This window comes from Stegodyphus dumicola, chromosome X2 (assembly GCF_044657685.1).
Source record: "Stegodyphus dumicola isolate Sdum_Otavi_A_Nest chromosome X2, ASM4465768v1".
Taxonomy (NCBI): Eukaryota; Metazoa; Arthropoda; class Arachnida; order Araneae; family Eresidae; genus Stegodyphus; species Stegodyphus dumicola.
Genome location: NC_140781.1, coordinates 127,682,405 through 127,706,950, shown reverse-complemented (window position 1 = coordinate 127,706,950; position 24,546 = coordinate 127,682,405). Strand labels below are relative to the sequence as shown.

Sequence of the window (24,546 nt, the reverse complement as noted above, 5' to 3'; positions counted from 1 at the left end):
CCAGCGTCACGTTACACAAGAGATAAACTATAACCCCTTTCATGCAGCCTAGTTGTTCTCTGGGGTTTTGTAGACTATGAAGATGTCATGGAAAGAATTAATTAACGTACTTAATTCCCTGTCAAGAACAGGGACAGAAAGGAATTAACAGCAGTAGTATTTTTTTCTTAAAAAAAGGAAGAGTAGTAAATAATATTAAACAGTACTAAAATAGATAATTTTTAATCAAATTTTTAAATCCATTTGAAAATAAGAGTTTCTACACGGACGCAAAGGTGATGTGGACTAGTCATTTATCTTCAGAATGTTTGTTAAGCTGAATATCTTCAGTACTGGGAAGCTTAAAAATATTTATTTTATTATCATCATCTGATAATTAAACATAAATTAAATATATTTACCGGCCTAATGGATGTCATCGACCTAAATTAATTACTAAAAATCAGAAAATTCGTATAGATTGCAGAAAGTGCCTACTTCATAAAAATTGAAAAACCTTGATGCGAGAGAATGTTTAAACATGTAGATTAAAGTAGATTCCGCTAAATTTCAGCATGACTGTCTGCCTTGAGGAATGCCTCTCTGAGGTAAACTTCCAAGCAGAATTAGCTTCAATCAAAAAGCACATAGGAAGAAAAGAGCAGAACATCCAACCCGCTTAAGTCAATAAAGAATCTCTAAGGAAACTTACACTAATAACTTTTCCACTGGGTCATTAATATAATATATAGCTTAAATATCTGTTAAAAGATTCACAATTTTACTGAAGAACAATTTGACTATGAACGGATGGATATTACTGGCTTCTAACCAGTTGCCCAATACTTAAAAAAGGATGTCGTAGGTAACATTTCTTCTGTTTTTCTCTGCATAAAAAAGGATTTAAATGTATATTCCTTCAGAAATAAAATTTGGAGTAAAATAGTAAATATACTAGCAGTCTTTTAAAACTATTCATAAAAAGAAAATTTTTTATGACGAATATTTCTTTTTGTTGTAATCACTTTTGAAAAAATAGTTAAGTCTATTTAAAACACAAAAGTATGAATCTGAAAGATGAATCCTTCAAAAAAATAAAATTATCTTTGGAAAGTTAGAATGTGCATAATTTAAATATTTAAACTGTGTATTTTTTTGACAAATATACATTGACAGCAATCAAACGCATTGCGAAATTCGCAATTTTTTTTAGAACGATCAGCAGCTCTATTTTTTCATGTGAGAGTGAAATCATCATACATGCAGCCAACTTTCAATATTCACAATTCTGACTATTTACGAGATAAGATGGTTTTATATATTCATCTTTAAAGTACTTGTGCGCTAAGTGATAGTCAGATTATAGGCATGTACAAATAATGATATCCTGAGAATACTCTTAAACAGTAAGTTACCCAACAACATACATCAGGAAGAAACTTAATAATTATAAATTTCTCAGAAGTACAGAAGTAGAAGAATTAGAATAAAGAAAATGAAACATTTTCAGGTCGCATGCAACATAGAGGACTGAACAGCAGTGCCATTCGTCCTGGTTAATAAAGGAACAAGTTAATGGTTAGTGTGAGGCGCATGAAAATGTGGGAAATGCCACTGACCTGAGTGAAATTGTCCTCCGTAGTTGACCGAACAGGGCGCCTGATCTTTCGTCCACATGAAGTATTTACAACTTTTCGGCCAAACACTATCGCGAACGATATTTTTGTCACTCAGCTCCCTACACAACTGCCCTAAAACAAGGATAAAGGCTTTGTTTGGATCCAGTCTCTCTTAACATCTTACAAAATCAATTAACGCTCACTAACATGCATAGGGCGAATGTTTATATCATTTACTCAGAATGCTACTCACTGAATAAGTGATGTGATAAAAGCCAATAAAAATAAAGAATACAGGACATAATTTATTTAAAAATTTCTGTCTCAAATAGCATTTTAATTTAAACAAAATACAGAATTGTAACATTTTAAAATGTCCCTTAATAACTGATAAGCCAAATTGAAAAGAAACATTGCAAAATCAAGATTTTAAGTATTTATTTAAATAAAACAAACACACAGTATAGTTTACAGTATTATTTCGAGATAATGTTTAAACAGAATCATAAGGCAGGGATAATAACTGATTTTTAATTATCGATGTCAATTGATATTTCATTATCAATTATATTTAGAATATTCAATTATATATACATTCTTACATAACCAAAAACTTAAATATACCTTCTATTAAAAATCGTACTTACATACTGTCGCAACCACCTTAGTAGGAGTCACAAAATTTTCAGAATGTGCAACCATGTGCATAAAAATTCTTTGGACAACCAGATTCCATCAGTCCCACAGCAAAGCAACAACGCTATTCTAGTACGAGCTTTTTGGTTGCCTTCCAAGTACCAACGATTTTTATAGACAAATCGTGATACTTTCTGCCTTAAACTCAATGTTAAAATATGTGCTTATGGAATCTGCCAGAATAAGAAGAAACTCAGGTGACATTTCTGCAGTAATATATAGTGATTTTGCTGCAAAATCTCTGTAGGGCATGATGATGAGATGCGTTTGGTAGATAGCTGGTGCGCAATGCCGAGATTATGCACTTTACTGATTATTTTCAGGAGAAAACAGATCGTCGATATGCACATAGGGAGAAGAAAAACGCAAAAAAATTACGGAAGGATTTCACGAAAAATGTACGTGTTTTATTTTTTAATACAGCATGTATTCCTTATTTAATGATTAACATTTGTATTTTAAATTGTTAAAGTGTCTTTTACTTTGATATGCTGATAATGTTTGCCTGCTTACGATAACTATCAATAGTTTGACAATCTTTCAAAACAAATTGCGAAAATCGGCAACTTGCATCTGATAAGTATCCTTTACCTTTTCATCTGCAGAAAACCGTCAGATTGTGGAAGGATGCTTGCGTTAATGCGTAAGTATCCTAAATTTTTTTATGGAAATAATAATTCCTCAAAATAAAAAAAAATAACAAACTATCGGCGAAATTATTCTAAAACGGCTTTCTAAAATTAATTGAATACAGGCCTTTATAAACTTTTCTAGAGGGATATTTTAGTACATAAACTTTTACAGGAAGAATGCTCGCGCAAGAATTTCATTATGGATGAACAATATTTAAATTTATCTAAGAAAATGTTATTTGAAATTTTACATCAGATAAAATGCAGCTAAATTATTTCTTAAAAAGAATTTTTTCTAAATAAATTAATTTCAAATGAATTTCTTACATAAAGAAAAAAGAGATTTATCTGTATAATAATATTATAACCTAAAAGTTCGCGTTTTCAAACATTTGCTTAAAATACTATGCTCAAGTTTTTTAAAAATTTATAATCTTTCATGAGACATATTTCTTTCTCAGTGAAATTTAGAATTAATATTTTAAAATTGTATTTTAAGGAACTATTTCAGAACTTAATCCTAGCAAAAAAGGACAATGCACAGAGTTTGGTTATCTTCCTAACTTCTTCGTATTTTTTTTTTTTTTTTTTTTTTTTTTTTTTTTTTTTGCAATAAAGTTAGTTTAATTTAAAAATGTTTTAGATAAAAACAAAATAAGTATGAGGGAAGTTAAAATATTATATATAATAACTGAGATAGAATTTATTTGTAATTTCTTAACTTCATGTTATAATCTTTCTGTTAATAGTTTTCGATTTTGTTATAAAATATATGCTTCTGAGATAGCATTTCAGTATAAGAATATATTTTTATAAAAATGGAAGGTTCAAATATCAACACAAAGTTCATAATTTAAGTGGAAATATAATATCACTGAGTTTTCTGTATCCAGATCACAACAGACTTAATGTCAGTTCATCTTTATTTACCGCTGTATATGTAACAAGGAGAGAAGCAAACTTATATTTTTAGCAAAAATTAACAGATGCCTCAATAAAATGATACGGCTTCTTTAATGAAATTAAATATCACTCTGTATCTTTCCTTCATGTTTCATGCAAATGTTAACCATTCCAAACTTTCCTTTACGGTCTTCAGTCAGATGACAGAAAGGCGGGAAAAGCGAAAGCCATTCAGGTGCATTGAAGTCAGTGTCAATTGTACGTCATTTTGAGACCGAGAAGCCTTACGATAAAACATTGGACTGCAGAAAATTTCAGACTGTTTCGCAAATGCTAGAAACTACGTAGTTCCTGAACGGTTTTCATAGCCATCCATTGATACATATGTACAAGTATATCTAGCGTTTTAATTCTTTTATTCTTCTGTTCCTTCTTCTTTTTTAATACTAATTTTTCTCTCTAACAAATTTCATGAGCATTCCAATTTATTATTACCTCATTTTTTTTGTTTTATTTTCTTATTTGGTAGTGCGGTGGAGCCCACTTCTTTTTTTTTTCTTTCGTTCTAAGCCTATTTATAGCTCCTCTTCGGTTATAACTTTATAATTCTTCTCATTCTTTTATCTATTTCTATGCTACGTTTCTTATTGATTTCTTATTCTTTGCTATCTAATACTGCCTGTTCTTCGTATTGACTCCTTTTATACCCGCTTGAAAGGTTCTTTTAAAACAGATCAAAAGTTTATGTAAAATGGGAAAGATTCTTTTTACATAAATTTTTAATCTGTCTGTCTTTTTACGTACAAGAATATCTGTATTAAAACGTGGTGTGACAAGATATTCGTACGAGATACTTATTTTAGATATTTAAAAATTTTAAAGAATTATATGCTAGTTAAACAAAAACAAACAACACAATTGTTTCAACAGTAATATATTGGTAAGCTCATTAACTTACTACAATCAACATGAAACTATGAATATTAATATTGGCCAACATAATAATTGGAAAAGCATTTATGGATAACAACTACATACATACTTTATCCATGAAATAACATGAAAATCTCTACTAAAATATGCTAGAACCTTAGCAAATCTTAAAATCTTCCAAAAGTTGCATAACCAAGGTAAGCGTAGTGTTAATAAAAGTTAGGAAAGTGAACTGTAAACAGTTACGTACTTAAAACCTTTACAAAAAAGTTATATATTATGCTGCAAGCGTCATTATACCACTGTTAATGGTAACAGTGAATTATAAATTTAAACGGCTAGCCGTAACTAAGTGTATGTTGCAGCGTAAAATTGTGATTTATACTGAGATCTGAAGTTGTAATGTAATTTTGTGTAAATAATATACCCATCTGTTAAGATCATTACAAATATTGTATACCTTATAATTATATAATCCACGTGTAATTACGTATTCAGTATGGAAATTTTTAACATTGTTGTAAAGAATATCTGTGAAATATCTTGTTAGGCCACCTTCTAGTGCAGGCGAACTGTGCGTCGAGTAGGTAGTGCGGTGGAGCCAATATCTGCTAAATCACCGACGAACTTCTGTTCTCCGTCCACTTTTCCCTGTTCCTGCGTTGATAAGCTTATACAGTATAAGTGAGAGATCAGGCTATATAAGATAACTATGAATAGAAAATACACTGCGTAATGATTTATTTCATGAAGTGGTAAAAGCCAGTACGGGGAAACGGTTAATCTGCCGATCTTCCTTAAGTGACATTATTACCTTTTTTTAAGAAAAAGAAAAGAAATCGTATATTATATTGTAGTCTTTATACATGCTAACGGCACTTCCTTATTTTCATGCAATGCTGCATCATGCATGTGGGTGTGTATATTGAGCGTGTTTAAGCATTCTGATATTCCGGAAAAAATTATAGGAGTTTATAGCATTTTCCTAGTTGTTGATGAGAAAATGAAGTATCGAAATTCAGGGTTTGACCATTTGAAGTAATAAAGTTTCTCTTGGTGCTAACTACATTTTGAACAATATATACTCCTCATTCTCTTTCTCTGCGTATATATATATAGGGTGTTCATCATAAAATCCGCAAACGTCGATCAGATATTCTGCAACCAAAGATAAGCAAAACACGCCCTCTGGAAGTATACAGACAGAAATACAGTTTACGAGTTACGAGACGCTGAACACTAATCGCAATCGGATGCAAAGACAAGCTTGCTGTCAACTGCATCCCAAAATAAGCACACAAAAAAATTACTGGCAGTGCATTCAATGGCCGAAGATGAACACAAAATGTCTTATGAGTACATTGCTGAAAACGTACATTTAACGAGATAAATTGAACATCAGTGAGAAACTGATGCGAAGGCTGAGGTGTGGTGTATTTAATTACGGCAAAGCACACTAGGGCTATCTGCCAAAGGGGAGGGATGCCTTTCGTGGAGGACTTTCTAAGGGAAACTGGCTCGTATACACGTTACACATGGGGAAAACACCCATGCAGCCAGCCCGTTCGCGGGATTCGGACCTCGGACCGAACTACCAGTGTTCAGCGACTTTACCGCTCGGCCGCTGGTGGGCGATGAGAAGGCTGAAAGTCACAAGATACTCAGTGGCCAGCGCCGTCTTAACATCATCATGGGCTCCTGGGCAAACCACTGTGCTGGGATCCCTACGACAACCATTTACAGAAAAGAAATGTGAATGGATAAGCATGGGGCCTGTATGCTCTTGGGGTACCCGGGCAAGTGCCCAGCGAGCTCACGGATTAAGACGGCCCTGCTAATGTCAAGAGAGTGCGGAAGCATGCTACTGATCTTCAAAGTCCCGTTAACTTATAAACTAAAAATAGAATATTCATAGGATTTCTTTCTTAACTTATTACTTTATTTTTGTTGATATGAATTTATATTATAAATATATTTGACCCTTGAACCAGAGAAGGGTTAGGTTATTGAACATCTGCGTGTAAAGTTATACTTCCTAGACACTTAAATACTGTTAAATTTACATGCGGAAGTTTTTATATTTTAAGTATTACATCTGCATAACAAAGTAAGCTTAAGCGTATAAAATATTATTAAAAACCTATAATGAAGAGGGAAAAAAATTATTGAATCATACGATATTTATATCTACATTTAATTTTTATTCACTGTTTGAAACTTCATTTATTAATATATACCTAAAACACTGTAAATGTCATTGATATTACCAACTCTAGTTCTCAAAAGCGGAAAACTTTTGCAATAAATCTGAGTATAATTTAAGAAAATAAATTAATCATTAAATTCATTAGCATTTACATATATTTCCCATATATAGAGAAGTATGCAATATATTCATAATTTCTAGATTACATTATTCTCTTGCAGATTTTCCAAACTGTCACAAGTCTGTAAAACATATTTTCCAGTATACTTATTGAATAAAAACGGAATAAAAAGACGAGCCGCGTAGTTTAAGGCTGAGTTATTGTATCAACTACAGACATATATTTGCAAGCAGATATCTTAGATAGGTAAATATATATATATATATATATATATATATATGCTCATATGAGAGAAGAAAGAAGAGAAGGTTGCGTACCTAAATGTGTAACATGCATCGCTTTATCTATAAGATTATGAACAGAAAGATAAAAAAGAAGAAGAAAAAATAGGAGAGGAAATTCATGCACAGAATTCAGATAGTATTTAGTGGCAAATAGGAATCGATTGCTATTTTAAACGGAACATTTTTTTTTAACTTGGTATTTCTAAAGAGTAATCCAGCTCTTTATTAATAGACTATTTATGAAACTATCTCTCATATTCTTTTGCCCTTATTAGAATTTACTCTTTTTCCTTTATTATTTATTTATTAGAGAAGACTTTATTCACACTTCACGCATATTTCAAATAACTAGACCTGCAGAAGACAGAGATGTAATATGCTTATGTTCTACTTAAATAAGCTTGTAGAAGCTTCTTGCAAACAATTGAAACTTAATTCAGAAGTCAAACAACAAAAATCAGCGTTATATTTTCAAATTTTCACAGTCTGTGAACAAATTGTCTGTGAAAATTTGAAAATATAACGCTGCTTTTTGTTGTTTGACTTCTGAGTTAGTATTTGTTCGGCGTGTTATTGTGTCTTAATTAAAAATTATTTTTCATTACTGCTTTTGGCATCATATTATAAAAATTTTACAGGATTAGTTTAGGTTTCTGTAATTAAATTATCCATCAAATGGAAGCACGCTAGTTATCAACATTTAAAATGAAAAGATAAACAAAAACTCATTTATTTCAGTTTGAAGACTTTGTTGCTAAAAAACTTTTGCACAAATGTATGGAAAGAAATGAAGACTAACTGCAGTGATAGTATATATTTACAGCATTTTATACTGATGACAGTCATCATCTTTAGAGCAATGACACAAAGGACAGTAATTTACAGCCCACTGAGGGTTGAATGGCTCCAACCGCTGAATACTAGTATTTCGACTCAGGCTCAAAGTCAATGAATCCATGGCGTCAGGCAGGAAAAGGAATGCATCAGCAATAGGAACAAAATAAATAAATAAGACTTCATTAATACCCGGTTTATACAGCATACAGCAGAAATTAATGATCTCATCTAAAGGTTTATAGTCAAATCTTGCAGCTAATTCTTTTCAGGCATCAATAATCAACGCTTAATTCAATTTTCGCATTAGAGTATTCACATCTAGCAAAAATGCTTTACTTTGAAGCTGTTCGTAAGAAAAACTTCAAAGTTTTAGGAACAAGTACTTTAATTTTAAATATTAAGTTTATTTTATAAAATAGAGAGGTTTGTTAATTAAGGCGTATGATAGAATAAATACCGGTATAACATCCACCTTAAAAAAATCTCGTATTTTTACAGCCTCGTCTCGATAGTGAAATATCGCAAAAACAGTGCACTAAGTACTTACGTAAGTGACAACACTTCTAAATTTCAAGCACAATCATTTGAACTTTAAAAGTAGGTCAAATATGAACTGCAGTTTATGCTAGGGGGGGGAATACATAGAAAATAAGAAAATGAGAAAATTATTTTATGCGAATTTTCTAGAACCTTGTATAAACTAACTGCAATCTAAATTTAATTTAGAATTAATTTAAAACAGGAACAGATCTGCTTTTCAACGAAAACACATTCAATATTAACTCAAACTCATGCACATTAATGATTTCAGTATTTGAATTGCAATTAAGGCAAGTATGCTTTAAACTTCTCAAATATCCAGAATGTAACAAACGGCTTTTTAACTTGGATAAGTATATACTCTGTATATTCTTCCTCTTCCAAGTAGCATGGATATCAGAAAAAAAAATCTTAGTTTTATACAGTACAAAAATAAAAACTGCTTACAATGTCTCAATCTTTATTTTATTTATTTATTTATTGATGTATTTGAGCATGTCAAAATACGCAAGGGCATTTATATATTTATCTGAGGGAAAATTTCTAAGTGGAAGTATTTGCTAAGTGAAACTGGCACATGGGAAAAACCACAAAAATGCCCATGCAGGTAGCCCCTTCGCCTGGAGTCGAACTACCAGTGTTTAGCAGCTTTACCACTTAGCCATTTGTGCGCCTATAAGATCGTTAAAATTTCAGTGTACTGATAATTATTAATTTATTATCAATATAACTTTAAAAGATAGTTCAGCAGATACTTTTTAAAAATAACATTTATACATGCGTAAATGGAAACTCTAATGAAACCTACTAGTATCCTCTTATTTATGTGAAATGTCACATGTTCCGGGTAAAGGGTGAAAACTTTTCCTCTGGAAGGGGGGGACTGCATAAGAAAGAAACATGCATCTTTCAAATGTGCAAATTAAAGTAAAAGAAGACAGCAATATTTGAATCAAGTTCGAGTTTTAAAACTGTTCCGCGATGTGTGCTTTTTCCGAGAAAAATGGGAATCTAATAAAAAGCGCATTCGCCACCAGCGAAACCGCTCTTTAATCCGACGAATCGAATTTCGAAAAACCTTCCGAATGCCTCTGCGCCTGACCAACGAAGAAAAAGAGACGTTTAAATAAAAGCATTTGCGACTTCAAAATCCAGTTGCAAAGCCTCGAAATAATTTCTTTCCTTCGAACTGGCTCGTTAGTGATAATATCACTAAAATGCCAAGACGTTTGAGTTGCAAATAAATGCGAAAAGAAGTGATTACTAAAGATACTAAAGGTGCTTATAGTTGCGAATAGGAACGGCGGCTGATTACTGAATTCAAGAAGCGTTACACAATGTTCATGATTCAATTATGAATTTGTCAGCAGATTGCTTGAGCAGCGATTGTCTTTATCGGGAAATATTCCATTACATAAAAGCCCTAACCACAATGACGTATTCCGGGGTGGAAAAAGGTAACAGTGCTAGATATTCGAATAACTCATTTTGATAAAATGCTTCAGAAAAGCTTTTACCACCATTTGCATGACGAGGGAAGAAGAGGGGAGGGAAATCCCCTTTTCCAGAAAACAGTTTTTAATGCAAATTTTTTGAAATGTCTGCATTTAATAAAAAAAACCGTTATCGGATTTAGACATAATTTTCAGATTAATCTGCTTCCCCCCCTGTGTGTTTCAATTAACTTTTTCCCTAAGAAAAACACCCCTTTTGGAATCCTCGTACCCAACTCGCTTCCACTTAGCTTTCGACACTTTTTAAGGCTTTTTCGCTGTTTAATTAAAGCAGCAGCAATTTTTTTTCCTCCTGGGCCTTTTTTCAAATTCTTTTCCTCGCGCTTTTCTTTCGAACGCCCTTTTCCAGTTTTTTTTCCCTTTTTATCCCCTTCCGGACTTTTCTGACGCACTCTCTTTGTTCTGCTCCTGAATTGGTTTTTAACTCGCGCCTGTTTCTGGGAAATTTTTGTGCGCTTTGCTTTAGAACGGGAGAGAGAAAGAGAGAGAGAAAAAAAAAAAAAAAAAGATTTCTATCAGCAATAAGATTCAGGAGAGGAGAAGCGAGCTGGTATTGGAACAAAAATTTTGAACACTTTTATTCTACGTAACATTCTGCTGGAAGAACAAAATCCAAATCACATCTTCCTGACTGGCACGGGTTCCGTTGTTGGCAATGCATTTCGCTGCGAAGAGCTTCAGAAATATTCGTAAACAGTTGGTAAAGCAAGCAAAAGACTAGTACTCTGTGTGGGAGAGTATGTCGTGTATCTACCAAAGCATAAAATTTTCGTAAATAGATCTAGAATCTCAAATTTCACTCGCATGTTCTTAGCATTAACTTAGCATACTATCCTTATCAACTAACTTACTGTTTTTAAATCTGCGCAAAAGGTGTGTTATTCCTTTTTGCACAAGGGAACCCGTTGGAACAAAACAGAACCACCAACATTTCTCAAATAACTGAATCCACATCTTTGAACTTAAAAACCAATGTACCAATGGAATTTATTGTTCACTTCAATATACATTTCATCTTTCTACTTGAGATACTAGGAATTAATTGGAATTAGCATCAACCAGTATTCTTCAGTTAAAAGCTTATCATTAATTTCGGGCGCAAATATTTTCGATGATTTGTTAGATTTTAGATTACAGCACATAACAGAGATAAAATGTAGAACTAAAACATTTTGCGTACTGCGAATGATAGCAAGTACTATAAATAGCGTGAGAAATGAATATTTTTTACATATTTCGAATATTATCTTTTTAATAAAAAGTTAATCATTTCAATTTGAGATTTAAAATTTGGTTTAATTCTTAATAATTGGAGTTATTTCTTGAAGTTTTTGTAACTTTGATGCAAAAACTTCAAGTTAACTTGCAGTTAGAAAGTTAAAAAATGGAAGCCACGCGTTTTTAATGAGAAAGATGGAAGCTTGAAGAAATTTAAAGAATATAGTCCAATAGTTAGTTCACTTTGTGCTCTGTAATTTCGTTTACTATATAACTTACTAACTAGTGCGCCTAGTATTTATACTTTACTTAACTAGTGCGCCTACTATTTATACTTTACTTTTCCAAAAAAAAAAAAAAAATCCCAGTTTTGCAATTAAAAGGACTTTTTTCCCGCTTGGTTTACACGTTACTATAATAAATTTCAATAGCTAAATCCCTATAATAGCTTTCAGAGGTTATAATAACTATAATAGCTTTAAGTGACTATGTACCTATGAATAACTTTAATTGGTTATGTGCCTATATACAGTTAGAGGGCTTACCGGAAACCAAATAGATAAGGCCATAAACGACGAACTATAAATGGCGAAGTTTGAATCTCGGTAAACGGGTTGGTTGCAGGATGTTTACGTGATTTTCCTCGTGTATAATGAAAATACAAGCCAATGTTCTTTTGCTAAGCTTAAGCTAGCCTATATTAGCTTATTTTCTTACGGCAAAGCACACGAGAACTATCTGCCTTGAGGGAGAAATGCCTTCGTGGAGGACGCTCTAAAGGAAACTGGCTAAGATTTACGTTTTACATGGGGAAAGCACGAAAAACAATCATGCAGCCAGCCGAGTCGCTTATGTTCAATACCAGGTCGAATTCCTAGCATTTAGCGACCTTAATCATTGAGCAATTCATGGAATCTTCCTTCGTAAATCATCCTATTCCTTAGGCAGATTAACTTTATCATAATTTGATTGTGAATACCTGAAAGCAAGGAATTCAAAGGCTTATCCCGCTCTTCTTTCCTCATTACCAGATTCTAGAGGGATCTTTCGTATCAACATATTTTAACTGTTTCATTCCACAAAAGCATAATATAGACATAAACATTTCCATCTTATCCCGGATCCCAAACAGAGCCTAATGGCAGGTAACCATCCTTCTCTAACCAACCATACATAACATTCGATGGTACAAGACACGAAAGTAGTCATTAAAGGCCTTACGCTACCTAAGAATTTTGGAGCAATGGTTAAAATGAACCATTATCTGATGCTATCATTTAACAATAGAAGGCAACAAAGAGTTAATTTATGTCTAAGATAATAAAGCATATGTATACAAATATAAAAAGTTACCTAATTAATTCAAATGTTTGGAAATGATTTCCTTTTGTTTCTTCCTTTTTTTTTTTTTTTTTTTCCCCCATCATAATTCATCATAATTTCATCAAAATTGGTGTTTCAGATATTAATTTTAATTTTAAAATAATCTGTTTTTCAGTGTTTCAAATTACCACGACATTTCTTACAAAAGTGCAGATATTTAATTATCGAGGGCATCGATGAAGAAAATAAAACAGTTTTGCATATTTTACGTATTATCATTCTTGGTGAACAGTTTTGATTATTATTGAGACTCATTATCACTTATTAACTTTTCACGCCCTCACAACGCAAAGCATTAAAAAATTCGAAATAGATGGAAATTAAAAAGAAAAATTGCTATTGTTGGAATTAGAAATGAAAGTTGCTCAAACACGCAAAACATTGGTTACTTAAAAGAATTCTCTAAAATTACATCGAGGAATCGCAGCAAAAACAGTGTGGTTATATGTATACAGTATTTCTCTTAGTCGTTAAATTTGAGTTAAAATTCAGTTAAATTAATATCAGTTTGAATAAATAAAATAATATCCAAAATAGATTCCTTATAACGATGTATTCACCAAAGTTTCCAAAATATAAAAAGTAAAAGCGCAAGCCTTTGCTACTACTCGAAAATATTTGGCCAATAGAGTAAAGAGGGAATTCTTATGCTTTCTCTGGCTCAAATTTCGTGGCGAATGTTGCTTGGAGTTTCCCTGAGGATGTTAGAATTCGAATGTTTTCTTTTTACATCCCTCATAGCACGCAAAAGGGGATAACTCAAGAGGGAAAAGCTCCTGTTAGATATGTTCTCGTTAATGACGAGAACACATCTAACAGCAGCTTTTTTGTCCTCCCCCTTCTGAGTTTTTCTCCTTTCTCTTGTTTTCCTTTCTTCTTTTAGAAAGATCCACAAAATACTAAACAAAGCTGAAACGGAGGTGGGTGGGGGATCTGTTAAAGAAAGTTTCTTCAGATCGCTTAATGGAAGTTTCAAAAAATATTGCTGAAAAATCCTTTTAATTTTCAATTTTTTCTCTTTTTCCCTCAGAATTTATGACGTAATCATTCAGCTGTGGGTAACGGTAGAGATAAAAATTTTGTGACAAATGCTTATGAGTTTAAAATTTTAGTACCATTAATTTCCGTTATACGCACGTCTCTGACAGAGTCTGATAAAACAGTCTGCGACCCTAGCTTCAGGGGTTTCGGACGAATTTTACTTTCCTCGTTTTCATAACAATAAACATAATGTTGAGAAATTAAAGAGTGTTTTGTATGCTTCCGCGGTAATCATGGCATATTCGTTTCATCTTAGTTGCATATTCGTTTCATCTTAAGACAAATACGAAGATAGCATCAGTAATTAAATAACTCCAGAAAGATAGCATTCAGTGTAGTACAACTGGATCAGTTATAGAAAAATTAAGAGAGTAAAGGGTAATGCTAAATGTCAGCAACGCAAGTCATAACTAATGCATTAAGTTGTATCTTTCGATATGTGCTAAACGTAAGCCAAAAGAATCGAAGAATTGCAGTTAAAATGCCAAGAATTTAACTTTTCTCGTAATATGTTTTTACAGTTCATTATTCATTAATTTTCCGGAAATCTACCATAGCTTAAAATGTAATATAAGCGGTTATGTTCTTAGCTTGTCCATAATATGAACTTTTTTGGAGGAGAGGATAAATAGTATTCACATCCGTTTATTAATTTGCTTTTTTAAAAAAATCCTGAAATTCAAAAGAATTTTTACTTTAAATCGAAGTTAAAACCTTAATTTTGTTTAGTCAAATACGGTGCAAAACAAAAGGATTATCTGTGTGAGTGGGGATGTGGGGATCAAAACGGCTGCTTCAAAACGTGTGTGGAGAATCAATGCGCGAATAGTTAAGAAGCTAATTTTAAATTTTTAATGAACAATTTCGGATTTTGAATTTACTTTTTTCTTAATAGCGCAAGAATAAGGTTTCCATATTCCACCAGTAGCCGAGTGAATAATATGGCTAAACATTGGTAGTTCGATCAAGATTCGAATCTCTGCGAATGAACTTGTGCTCTGTTTTTTATTTGAAAAAAGTATAATATTTAAAGTCGGTAACTGATAAATTAATTCATGTACAAGGTAATTGCTCAGGATAACAAGGAAATTCCTAGAATTTTTACTTCAGCTGTTTAATAATAGATTTCATGGTTCCAATAACACACCATTGTTTGAGGTTCACGTGAAAACAACAGTCGTTAACATTGGCGATATATTAAAGCTACACAGATTGCATTTGCAAGCGGTCAGATATATGTTTTTAACATATCTGATGTGATATATGTTTTTAACATATCTGATAGATGATATATGTTTTTAATATACCCTGCTTCCAAAACGTTCATGGTAATTGAAAGTAGCGTAAAAATCGTACTTGAATGTAAATAATTCATCGTTTTTTATTCATACTTGTTTGAGAAAAGCTGCAGATTTCTGTTGCGCACTCTCGTGGACTTAATGATGATTTAGGTCTTAGTATTTTCTTTCTGAAATTTATGGGTAGTGATAAAGGCATTTAATAACTGAATAAAATAAATACGTGCGCACCATTTTATTCTAACATTGCTGCAACGAAACGTTTCAAATAAAAAACTGATGATTTAGAGCATGAAAGCTGCCCAATTTTTGTTGCCGCAACAATCAGATTGATAATCTTTGGTTGATACTATATGCCGATTAAAATAAATTAAAATGAATTGAAGAACTATTTATATGCGTAAATAGTTTTTTTCAGCATAAATATGAACGCGTATGTGAGGGAAGGGAATTCACAGTATGAAACACAAATATTGGAATAATTTAAAATATTATACTATATGTTTACTCTTTACCATCATCGGCTGGACAGCTATATCGAAATGCTGCGACCCCCCGCAGGTAGGAAAATTGGGCTTTCTTCCGAATTTATCTCTAAACTTTTTTTAAGTTGTTCAGAAAGTTATAAAACAGACCTTCATCAACCCTTTCACACACATATAACAAAAACAGCAGAATAAAGCACAGAAAACTAACAACTATAGTTATTACACAAATACAAATAACTCTGTAGTGATGAGCTCTGTCATCTTGTTATGGAATAAACAGCCATCATCTTTAGAGTTATCCCATCTGTGGTCGAAGTTAACTGTTCGGCCACTGGTGGGGCCCACTGGTAGTTCCGATTTAGGCGAACGGTTGGTTTTCGTGGTTTTCCGCAAGTGAAACGTTAATCCGAGGTACCTACCCTTAGAAAGCCCTTCATGAAGGCATCTCTCTCCTTAGGCACATATCCCTCGTATGCTTTATCATATTCAAAATAATCTAACGTTACTTAATCAGATTTGTTGGTGTTTAGTGTTGTAATACAAGCGCAATCCTTGCAGTTAAAAAAATGTCGCATTAACAAAGGTTATAAAATGGCCTTGAGAATCAGATCTAATACAATTATATAGATTTGACAGATGAAAGTAGAATTCACAAATCAAAAATTACATTTTGTGGGTTCCTGAATTTAATTCTTATCGATCAAATAATATTGTCATTATGCTCTTCTCACGTTTATTTTGTTTTGTCTTGTCATGAATGCTTATTTTGTCATGATTGTTCAGAGGAGACTTATACATTCTATTATGCATATCACATTCTCTTTATATTATTCATTTTATTACATACCGATAATATCTTATATATTATGTTACCTCTCATGCGATATAACTACCTCACTATTCTACACCTCACTATGTCCAGCATCATAGAGCTTATAGAGTTCCAAGTTTCATAGCTCACCATGAAGTGTTCTATATGCTTAACCCAAGGAACAATATCTTTGTTAATGTAAGGTATCGTAGGGCAGCTATAGCGCAGATTTATTGTACAACAAGATACGGAAATCATTCTACGAGTTGACGCCCAAGCATTGTATGGTTAACACCTTAGGCGGCTTTTAATGAAGGTTTAGTGTTATCTCTTGGGAACCTTGAATACTATTTTTGTTTTAAAGTGTTTCAAGGCAAAAATTTGCATTTTTTTCGGGGGATTGTTTAAATAATTTTTCTATTTTATAAAGATTTTAATAGCAGAACGTTCTCTTCGAAGTGTTAGGCTTTTATCCGAAATTTTCAGCTTTTTTCAAAGTGGATTTATTTAAATACTTATGTGCTAGTGAATACGTCAGCTTCATATAATTCGCCTTTTGTTGCTTACTTTTCCCGTTGTATGAACTGGAAATCTAACAATTATTTTTATCACTCATTAAAGTTTAGGTTGGGTTATTTCAACAAGGCAAAACACAAGAGGGTTATCTGCTTAAGAAGAGGAATGTCTTCGTGGAGGTATTCCTAAGTAAATTAGTCACTTATTCACGCATCGTTCATTAAATAAGAGTAGGTATTAATTAATGTACATAATTTTTATGATTTTTTAACTTTATTGTTAATGTGAAAATAATTTTTAAATTTAGTAAATTATCAGTTGAAATTTTAGTAGCAACTTTAAAAGTTCTAAAATTTTTGTTCCTTTGACAAGATGCTAATGCTGCAGACTGATCATGAGTATAGAAGTTGAGACCACATGAAATTATAAACTAAGATGGTTTATCTATTACTACGATAAATATAAATGACAAAATTTATATAAAGAATGAAAAATAAATAATATAAAACAATCCTATTATTTTTGTCACTGCACTGAAAATTATTATTGCTTCATTTTTTTTTCTTTTTTCGTGGAACTTCGATATCAGTGGAAACAGTTTCTGAAATTCGGCTTGTTAAACATTGTGACTCATTTGTATACTTTTCTTGTCTCAAATATAAAAATTAAAATTTGATTTAGATATTGTTAAGGTTAGCTATTCGAGCAACTTTACCTATTTGTTTCTGGAAAGAAAAAATTCCGTCTTATAAACTTCTTCGTTTTCAAAATAACTTCTAATCACTTAGCTTCATGTTTATGTTTATATATAGCCTTTACACTTTCATGTTTTGACAACACTTCGAAACAGGGTACAGAGAATTTTAGTCTATTAAAAGTGCAAAATTAATTTTTTTTTATGTACGTTTCATGAAGCATGAAGAATATTATTTCAAAAAGAAATCTTTTAAAATATTACGTAACATGCTTCAATATGCAAAGATAATATTAGTGAAATAGTCTGGAAAACTAATGGTGCACCCCCCCCCACACACACACATAATTTCATTAATTGTGTCAGAACGGAAGTGATCACTTTGCTCTCCAGATCTGATATAGAGTCAGTTATACTGTGTAAAATAATCCATATAATTTCATGAAGAGATGGTAATCAGTAGTGTGTGAATATTTAACTCCACACAAATTAATTCATGTTATAAACAAGCAGAAAGTATTAAACCACATATTAATACTCATTATTAGCCAGATTTCTATATTCCCGTGCTGTGATTTTAAATATTCTGCGAAGGATAATCATCGAAATACCACGATAAATTTTACCAATATAAAAAATTTTTACGTGTTTACATGCAGCGGTAATTCTTTGTTTCTTAATTCAGCTGCATTCCAAAGAAACTCGTTTGTATTAATTTCTGAATTTTTAGAAATTAGAAAACTACATATGTTTGTGTAATTAAATATAACGATCCTAAAAAGTGTATTATACATTTATTTCTAGTTTAGATATATTCTGAGTAGTCAATAATCTCTTAGTAAGTTTCATATTTGAAACAATGAAAACAACAGATCTAGCATTGTAGACCGAATTCGTATACAATGATACCTATGTGCAACTCAAATTTTGTTTCGAAATACAAATCTTTGGCAGATTTTTCGCACAAGAAAATGAAAGATAACTAGGAAATTGGGGGATCTGATTTCAACACCGTATCTCTCCTTTCTTGCCCCATCAGTGGTTAAGCGGTTTAAGACTGCTGAATACTGGTAGTTCATTCCCGGTTCGAAGCCAAGTGAACGAAAGTTGTGCCTAGTTTTCGTGGATTTTCTCATTTGGAACATGAACACGACCGGATTTTTATATTAAAAAGTCCTCCACAAAGGCATCCTACTTCTTAGGCAGAGAGCCTTTGTGTGATTTGCCGTATTCAAAATAACCTAATCAAACCTCTCCGCTTTCATTTTCTTTTTCATCGTTTGATTACATCTCTGGTGCTTGTTCTTGAAAACTATCTTTTCTCTTTCTTTATTGTATTTATGTTTGCATGTATTGTACTCATATTGTTATTTCTATTTATGCATCTGTCCATATCACTATTATTTATCGAATATTTTTAGCACTTAATAGTTAAAAGAAATAATGCATTCAGAAAAGTTCAATTGTATCTTGCAATATGTGTTACTTTTAGTTAAATGCTGCTGATGACGGTAGTTCTGCAGCAGTGCATGAATTGGATTTGATAATATTGTGGAATTAGTATCATTAAATTTATATGTGCTGTAATTTAATGAAGATATTTAAGCATCAAATTTTGGTGCTGAAAAGTACGGCAATGCGTTAAAATAATTCGAAGCTCCTGTAACGCCAATTAAATCTTTAGAGAAGTAAAGATTGAAGGAACACTACCAGTTATCAATGACATCTGGATTAACGCATGTAAACATAAAATTTGATCGTAGACTATAAAACTATAAAAGTAGCGGCATAACATCAACAAATGTGTAATTAAGTAAAGTAAAAAACATAATGAAAGCAGTCGATCCGCCCGACAAAGCTCACACTGAACATTCAAACTCCCTCATACTCTTGACGAATGACGAGCTAAGTGCAGCAAATGACAATCCCAAAACAAAACAACACTTGTAGCGCATAAGAAAAGAAGTTAGCGCGAATAAGGAAAAAACGATTTAATCCGACGGTTTTAGAGTTTAGTGGCAATCGTTTCGGATCATATGACAGTTTGACCTGTGATATAAATTACAGCCTCTCTCTTACGGTCCGCAATCTGATTATAACCGGATTAAATTAAGCTACCTCTTTCCGACTCAAATCCTTTGAAAGAAAGAAGGCTTAAGCTCATCGCTCATTCACCATTTCATCGCGATCTCTTCAGGATGTCCCGTGCGGTTTTAAACATTCATACCATCGGGAACTATTCCTTAAAGTACTCTTTCCCGAATGGCAGACGTTTAAAAATACTATCTCTATAACCACATTACACAACTCCCAGACGGTGGTCCGGATCCGGGACATGAAGTGATAAGAGTAGGGGACCCTCTAGTCATTAGAATTTTTAATTTAGCACATGTTTTGCAGTTACGATTCTAATGCATTAAAAAACTTCTTGAAACTGAATTGGAGATGCTTTTATTAGCATGTAATATAAAAGCTTTTTGCCTATTTTATTACTAACATAACTTAAAAATTAAATTATTTAAAAAAATTTTAATTCTAGATAAAATTAAATCTCAGACCTTGGAATAATAGTTAATAACCGGAAGAAGTTAATATAACTCCTATGAAAAAAAAAAATATTGCTATTATGTGTTTCCCGCGAAATAGTTCATGTTTTAAGTCTCAAACACACTTATTTTTGTAGAAAACTGTGTTATTTTTAACCGTTAATAAAATAATAAAACCTTTTTTTATTGCTAATAATAGCCGTAATTTAACTTGCTTTCATTAAATGCATACTTAAAAGTTTAAGCATAAGAGTGTTTTTAAAAAATAGGATTTATGAGGTTTTACTTTACTTTAATAACAATTTTTCAAGAAACAATTAGCAGATCTTTTTACAGAACTTCTTCTCTTTCAGCGTTTATTTTTAAAATGTGTCCCTTGAATCACTATTTCGAAGATCACTATGACTAGCAATCCCATTTCTTTATTCATTTCTTTCGAAACTTAGGGAAGGGGGGAGTTCAATAAAAAATCTAAATAGCTAATGTAAAATTTACTAAACATAAGAAAGAAGACGATTTCGTATTCCGTTAATTAAAATGCAATGAAAAACAATATAATCTTTAGTATGACTGAAGAAACTGTTTTACGATAAAATGTATTTAATATACATAACTTCCCTTCGTTTCTCCATTTTTCTTCGAACTTCCGTTTGTTTCTTCTTTTCGATTATGATCTTATATAACAAAATTTTTTGAAAGTACTGAAAATTCTGAAACTTCTGAAATGCTTTTCCACGGGTGGCCAAGTTGTTAAGGCAGCTGAACATTAGTTTCGATCTCAGGCGAACGGTTAGGCTACACATTTGGATTTCGTGGTTTTTCCCACGTGTAACAGGGACATTTTGAGCAAGTTTTTCTCAAAATATGCTCCACGAAGGTATCTTTCCCTTTGGAAGATAGCCTTAATTTTCCTCCGTCATATTCAAATAACCAAACTTTCTCCAAGTTTAACGAAAACGAGGGTTCGTATCCCTACGAACGGGCTGGCTGAGCATTCGTTTTCGCAGTTTCCTCTTTGTGACGTGATTACGAGACAATTTCTCTTAGAAAATTTTCCACGAGGTCATCCCTCCTCTCAGGCCGATAGCTCTTGAGTGCTTTATCGTAACTCGTTAAAAAAGCATCAGTCTGAGTTAACAGGAATATATGAATGTGGGAAGTAGCGATCTGAAACACATAAACTTCTTTGTTTTAACACGTCATGTTACAGTAAATGTTGCTTTAAAGTAAGACTGTCTAAATATTTATTGATTCATGGAAACACACTTTTCAGATCTAGCTACATGCGAGTATTTCTGTTTTACGTAATCTCAATATTCGCAGGTGTTACCGCTTGCTAAAAAAAAGTACGTAACAAATAAAACCATCAACGGATAGTTATCGAATGCCTGGTTTTGGAAAATATTAATTCAAAAAAAAAATATCTAGACTTTTCCAAACAACTTTATAAGCATAAAAATTATCGCGACTGTAACTGTGAACACATGCATGCAATCTAAGTGTCACTGAAAACGTTAAGGACAAGATACAATTCTGAGGAGGTTGCTACTGAATGATTTAAATAATATTTCACTAGTTTTTAAAACTGTAACAGCTGCATAAAAATCTTCATTTGCTGAATCCGAATTAAGTTTTCGCTATTACAGCTTGAAATATTTTATAAAATCATTGAAATAAGAGCAATAATATACACCATTTTGCACTGCTGCCAAAAATTTGCTCAAAACAGAATGCTGCGGAAGTGTGATAAAGCCTGTGTGAAACTTTGCAGAAGCTACAGGAACGGGGCTTAAAATTAGATTTAGCACTACATGTTAATTTTATTGCGTTTACCGGCTACGAAAGTAGGGTTTTAACTGCACATAGCTAGATTTTCATAAGAGTTATGCTTTCAATAATAGCTTTGAATAAAGAATTAAATTCGCTCCGTGTTTCTGTTTGCTTATTGCGAAAATGCCCCTTTATCATACTACAAAGATCCAAACATCCGTTTAATTTCGGTAAAGTAATTTAGACATCAGTTAATTTATTTCGCTTGAAACTTAATTCACATTCTTTTAGCATAATCGCCATCAGTTTCGATTCATTTCTTTAGAGGGTATTATATCCCTTATTCGCAACATTTGCAAAACCTTCTTCGTTAGCTATCCAGCTGCTGCCTCATTTGGGACCTCATATAGAGTCTTTCATGAACAATATGCTCGATTTTCAGCAAAAGCCAAGAATTAACTTAAGCCAGATCATAAGAATTAACTGCAGCTAGATCCAAACGCTTTTCAAGACCTCCAGCGGACAGGACCACGTAGTTCTTGATTGTTGCGAATAATGGGTCTATTATACGTAGAAATGCATCGAGATCCGCAGCAGTAACATTGAAAATTGTTGAATAACTAAGCTTTCAAAAGAAAAAGATTAATCAAATACCTAAATTATTTTTATGATAGTAAATAGAATTTTACATTTTACAACGTCTTTTATAGGTTTCATATTACTCACAGATTAAAAAATTATCTAAGGATATTTCATGAGCTTTTGTTTAATTCTTGCGATTTATGCATATTTAATTATTTTATTTTTTCATAAGGCTATCGAACACTGCTGTTTGTTTCAGAACAGAATTAACTATCCCCTTCCCCCCCCCAAAACATACAAAATACAGTATGTATCATTTTAAAGAACACAGTTGTAGCAGTTTTGGGCCATAGAATATTTGACAACGATTGTCAAACTGTTATTAATTATCAGTTTTTATAACTTTCCCAAAATATGCATTGTTAATCTAAGAAAATGAATCATTACGCTTTTAGTAAAATAAGATTCACGGTAAATGTTCCACAGTTATTGATCTAAAATTAGCCTACTTATAACTAATAAACAGCATGCTTGTTAATGCTTGCTAAACAGCATGCAACAAGTATGCTAAGTAAATAAATAAAATATTAGCTTAACATGGTTTTAAATTGATTATACTGTTTTTTCCCTGAGAGCATTCTTCCTAAACTATCCACAAGAATGAGTAAAAAACAATTATTTTCAGAACAATTAAATTAAATTATTAATAAAGATTAGTAAACACTCGTTATTAGTTCATGCTGGATATAATATGTTCTGAGTTATGCCAAACATTTTTTAATCACAAGTGCTTTGTAATTACCTAAAAAGATATTTTTAGAGGGTAAGGAATATTCAGTTTTCCAAATTATAATTATATTCATAGAATTTTTGTATTTTTCGAGGTACTTCAGTACCTTACGATCTTGAATATGCATTCATGTAGAACGGCAAATAGCACAGAAATTATTTCACTTTTAATGTTGAACTAGCAGTCGGTACAAAATAAATGTGTTGAAATTAAAGGAAATTATCATAATTTTAAGATATAATCATAAGTTTTAGATGAAAACATAACATACAAAAAAGTGTTCAATTATGTTCAAAGTGACAATCGGAAACATCGGTTGCATTTAATTATGGCAAAGCACACTAGGGATATCTGCCTAAGGGGAGGGATGCCTTCGTGGAGGACTTTCTAAGGGAAACTTGCTCGTATACACGTTACACATGTGAAAAACCCCGAAAACACCCATGCAGCCAGCCCATTCGCGGGATTCGAACCTCGGACCGAACTACCAGTGTTCAGCGACTTTACCGCTCGGCCGCTGGTAGGCTCTAATCAGAAACGGTAATATATTAGCAGTACCAACTATCCTTAAGTTAATACTTTAGACATGGTGAAAAATGCATTTAAAAAAACAAATTAAAAGCAGTTTAATAGAAAGGTAATGTTAATTCTGTAGTACCTATTAATAAGGTAAGCTTATCGGCATAAATGAATAAATATTGACTTTGTCACTATGTTACAACGTTTTCTAAACTGAAAATAATAATATAATAATTGTTTACAATGCTCCTTCGTAATGTATGACAAAGTATCTATTCGTCTCAGTTCGTTTCGTATTATAGACTTTGAAACATCGAACTAAGCTATTTTAACAAAAAAATTATGCAAGTGCATATTAAATATCATATTTTCAAAATTATGCTTTAGGCTTAATATCACTCTAAATATTTTAGATTACGATACGAGGCTTAGATTCGAATGCGATTTAGAACTTAAAAAAAAAAAAAAAAAAAAAATTAGTACTGTGGTAAAAACTGTATTACTCATGCTGTTTACAGTATCATGAATGTACATTAGAAAATTTGAATTGTATTTTAACTAGTCTTTTTTTTTTTTTTTTTTTTTTTTTTTTTTTTTTTGTCCAATTTGAACAGTTGAAGAGCTCC

The 24,546-nt window shown here is 32.1% G+C and overlaps 1 protein-coding gene across 12 annotated transcripts in view; it reads right to left on the bottom strand.

The window, feature by feature from the left end:
• Positions 1–24,546, bottom strand: part of LOC118202012 (homeobox protein OTX2-like) — a 232,008-nt gene that overhangs the window by 98,126 nt on the left and 109,336 nt on the right. For 5 of the 12 annotated variants that reach the window (XM_085809881.1, XM_085809880.1, XM_085809882.1 and 2 more), the window contains one exon: positions 1,599–1,730. The exons of the other annotated variants lie outside the window; for them this stretch is intronic. In XM_085809881.1, coding sequence (XP_085666007.1) covers positions 1,599–1,730 — 132 coding nt within the window. The remainder of the gene's footprint in view (positions 1–1,598; positions 1,731–24,546) is intronic. 12 annotated transcript variants of the gene reach the window in all.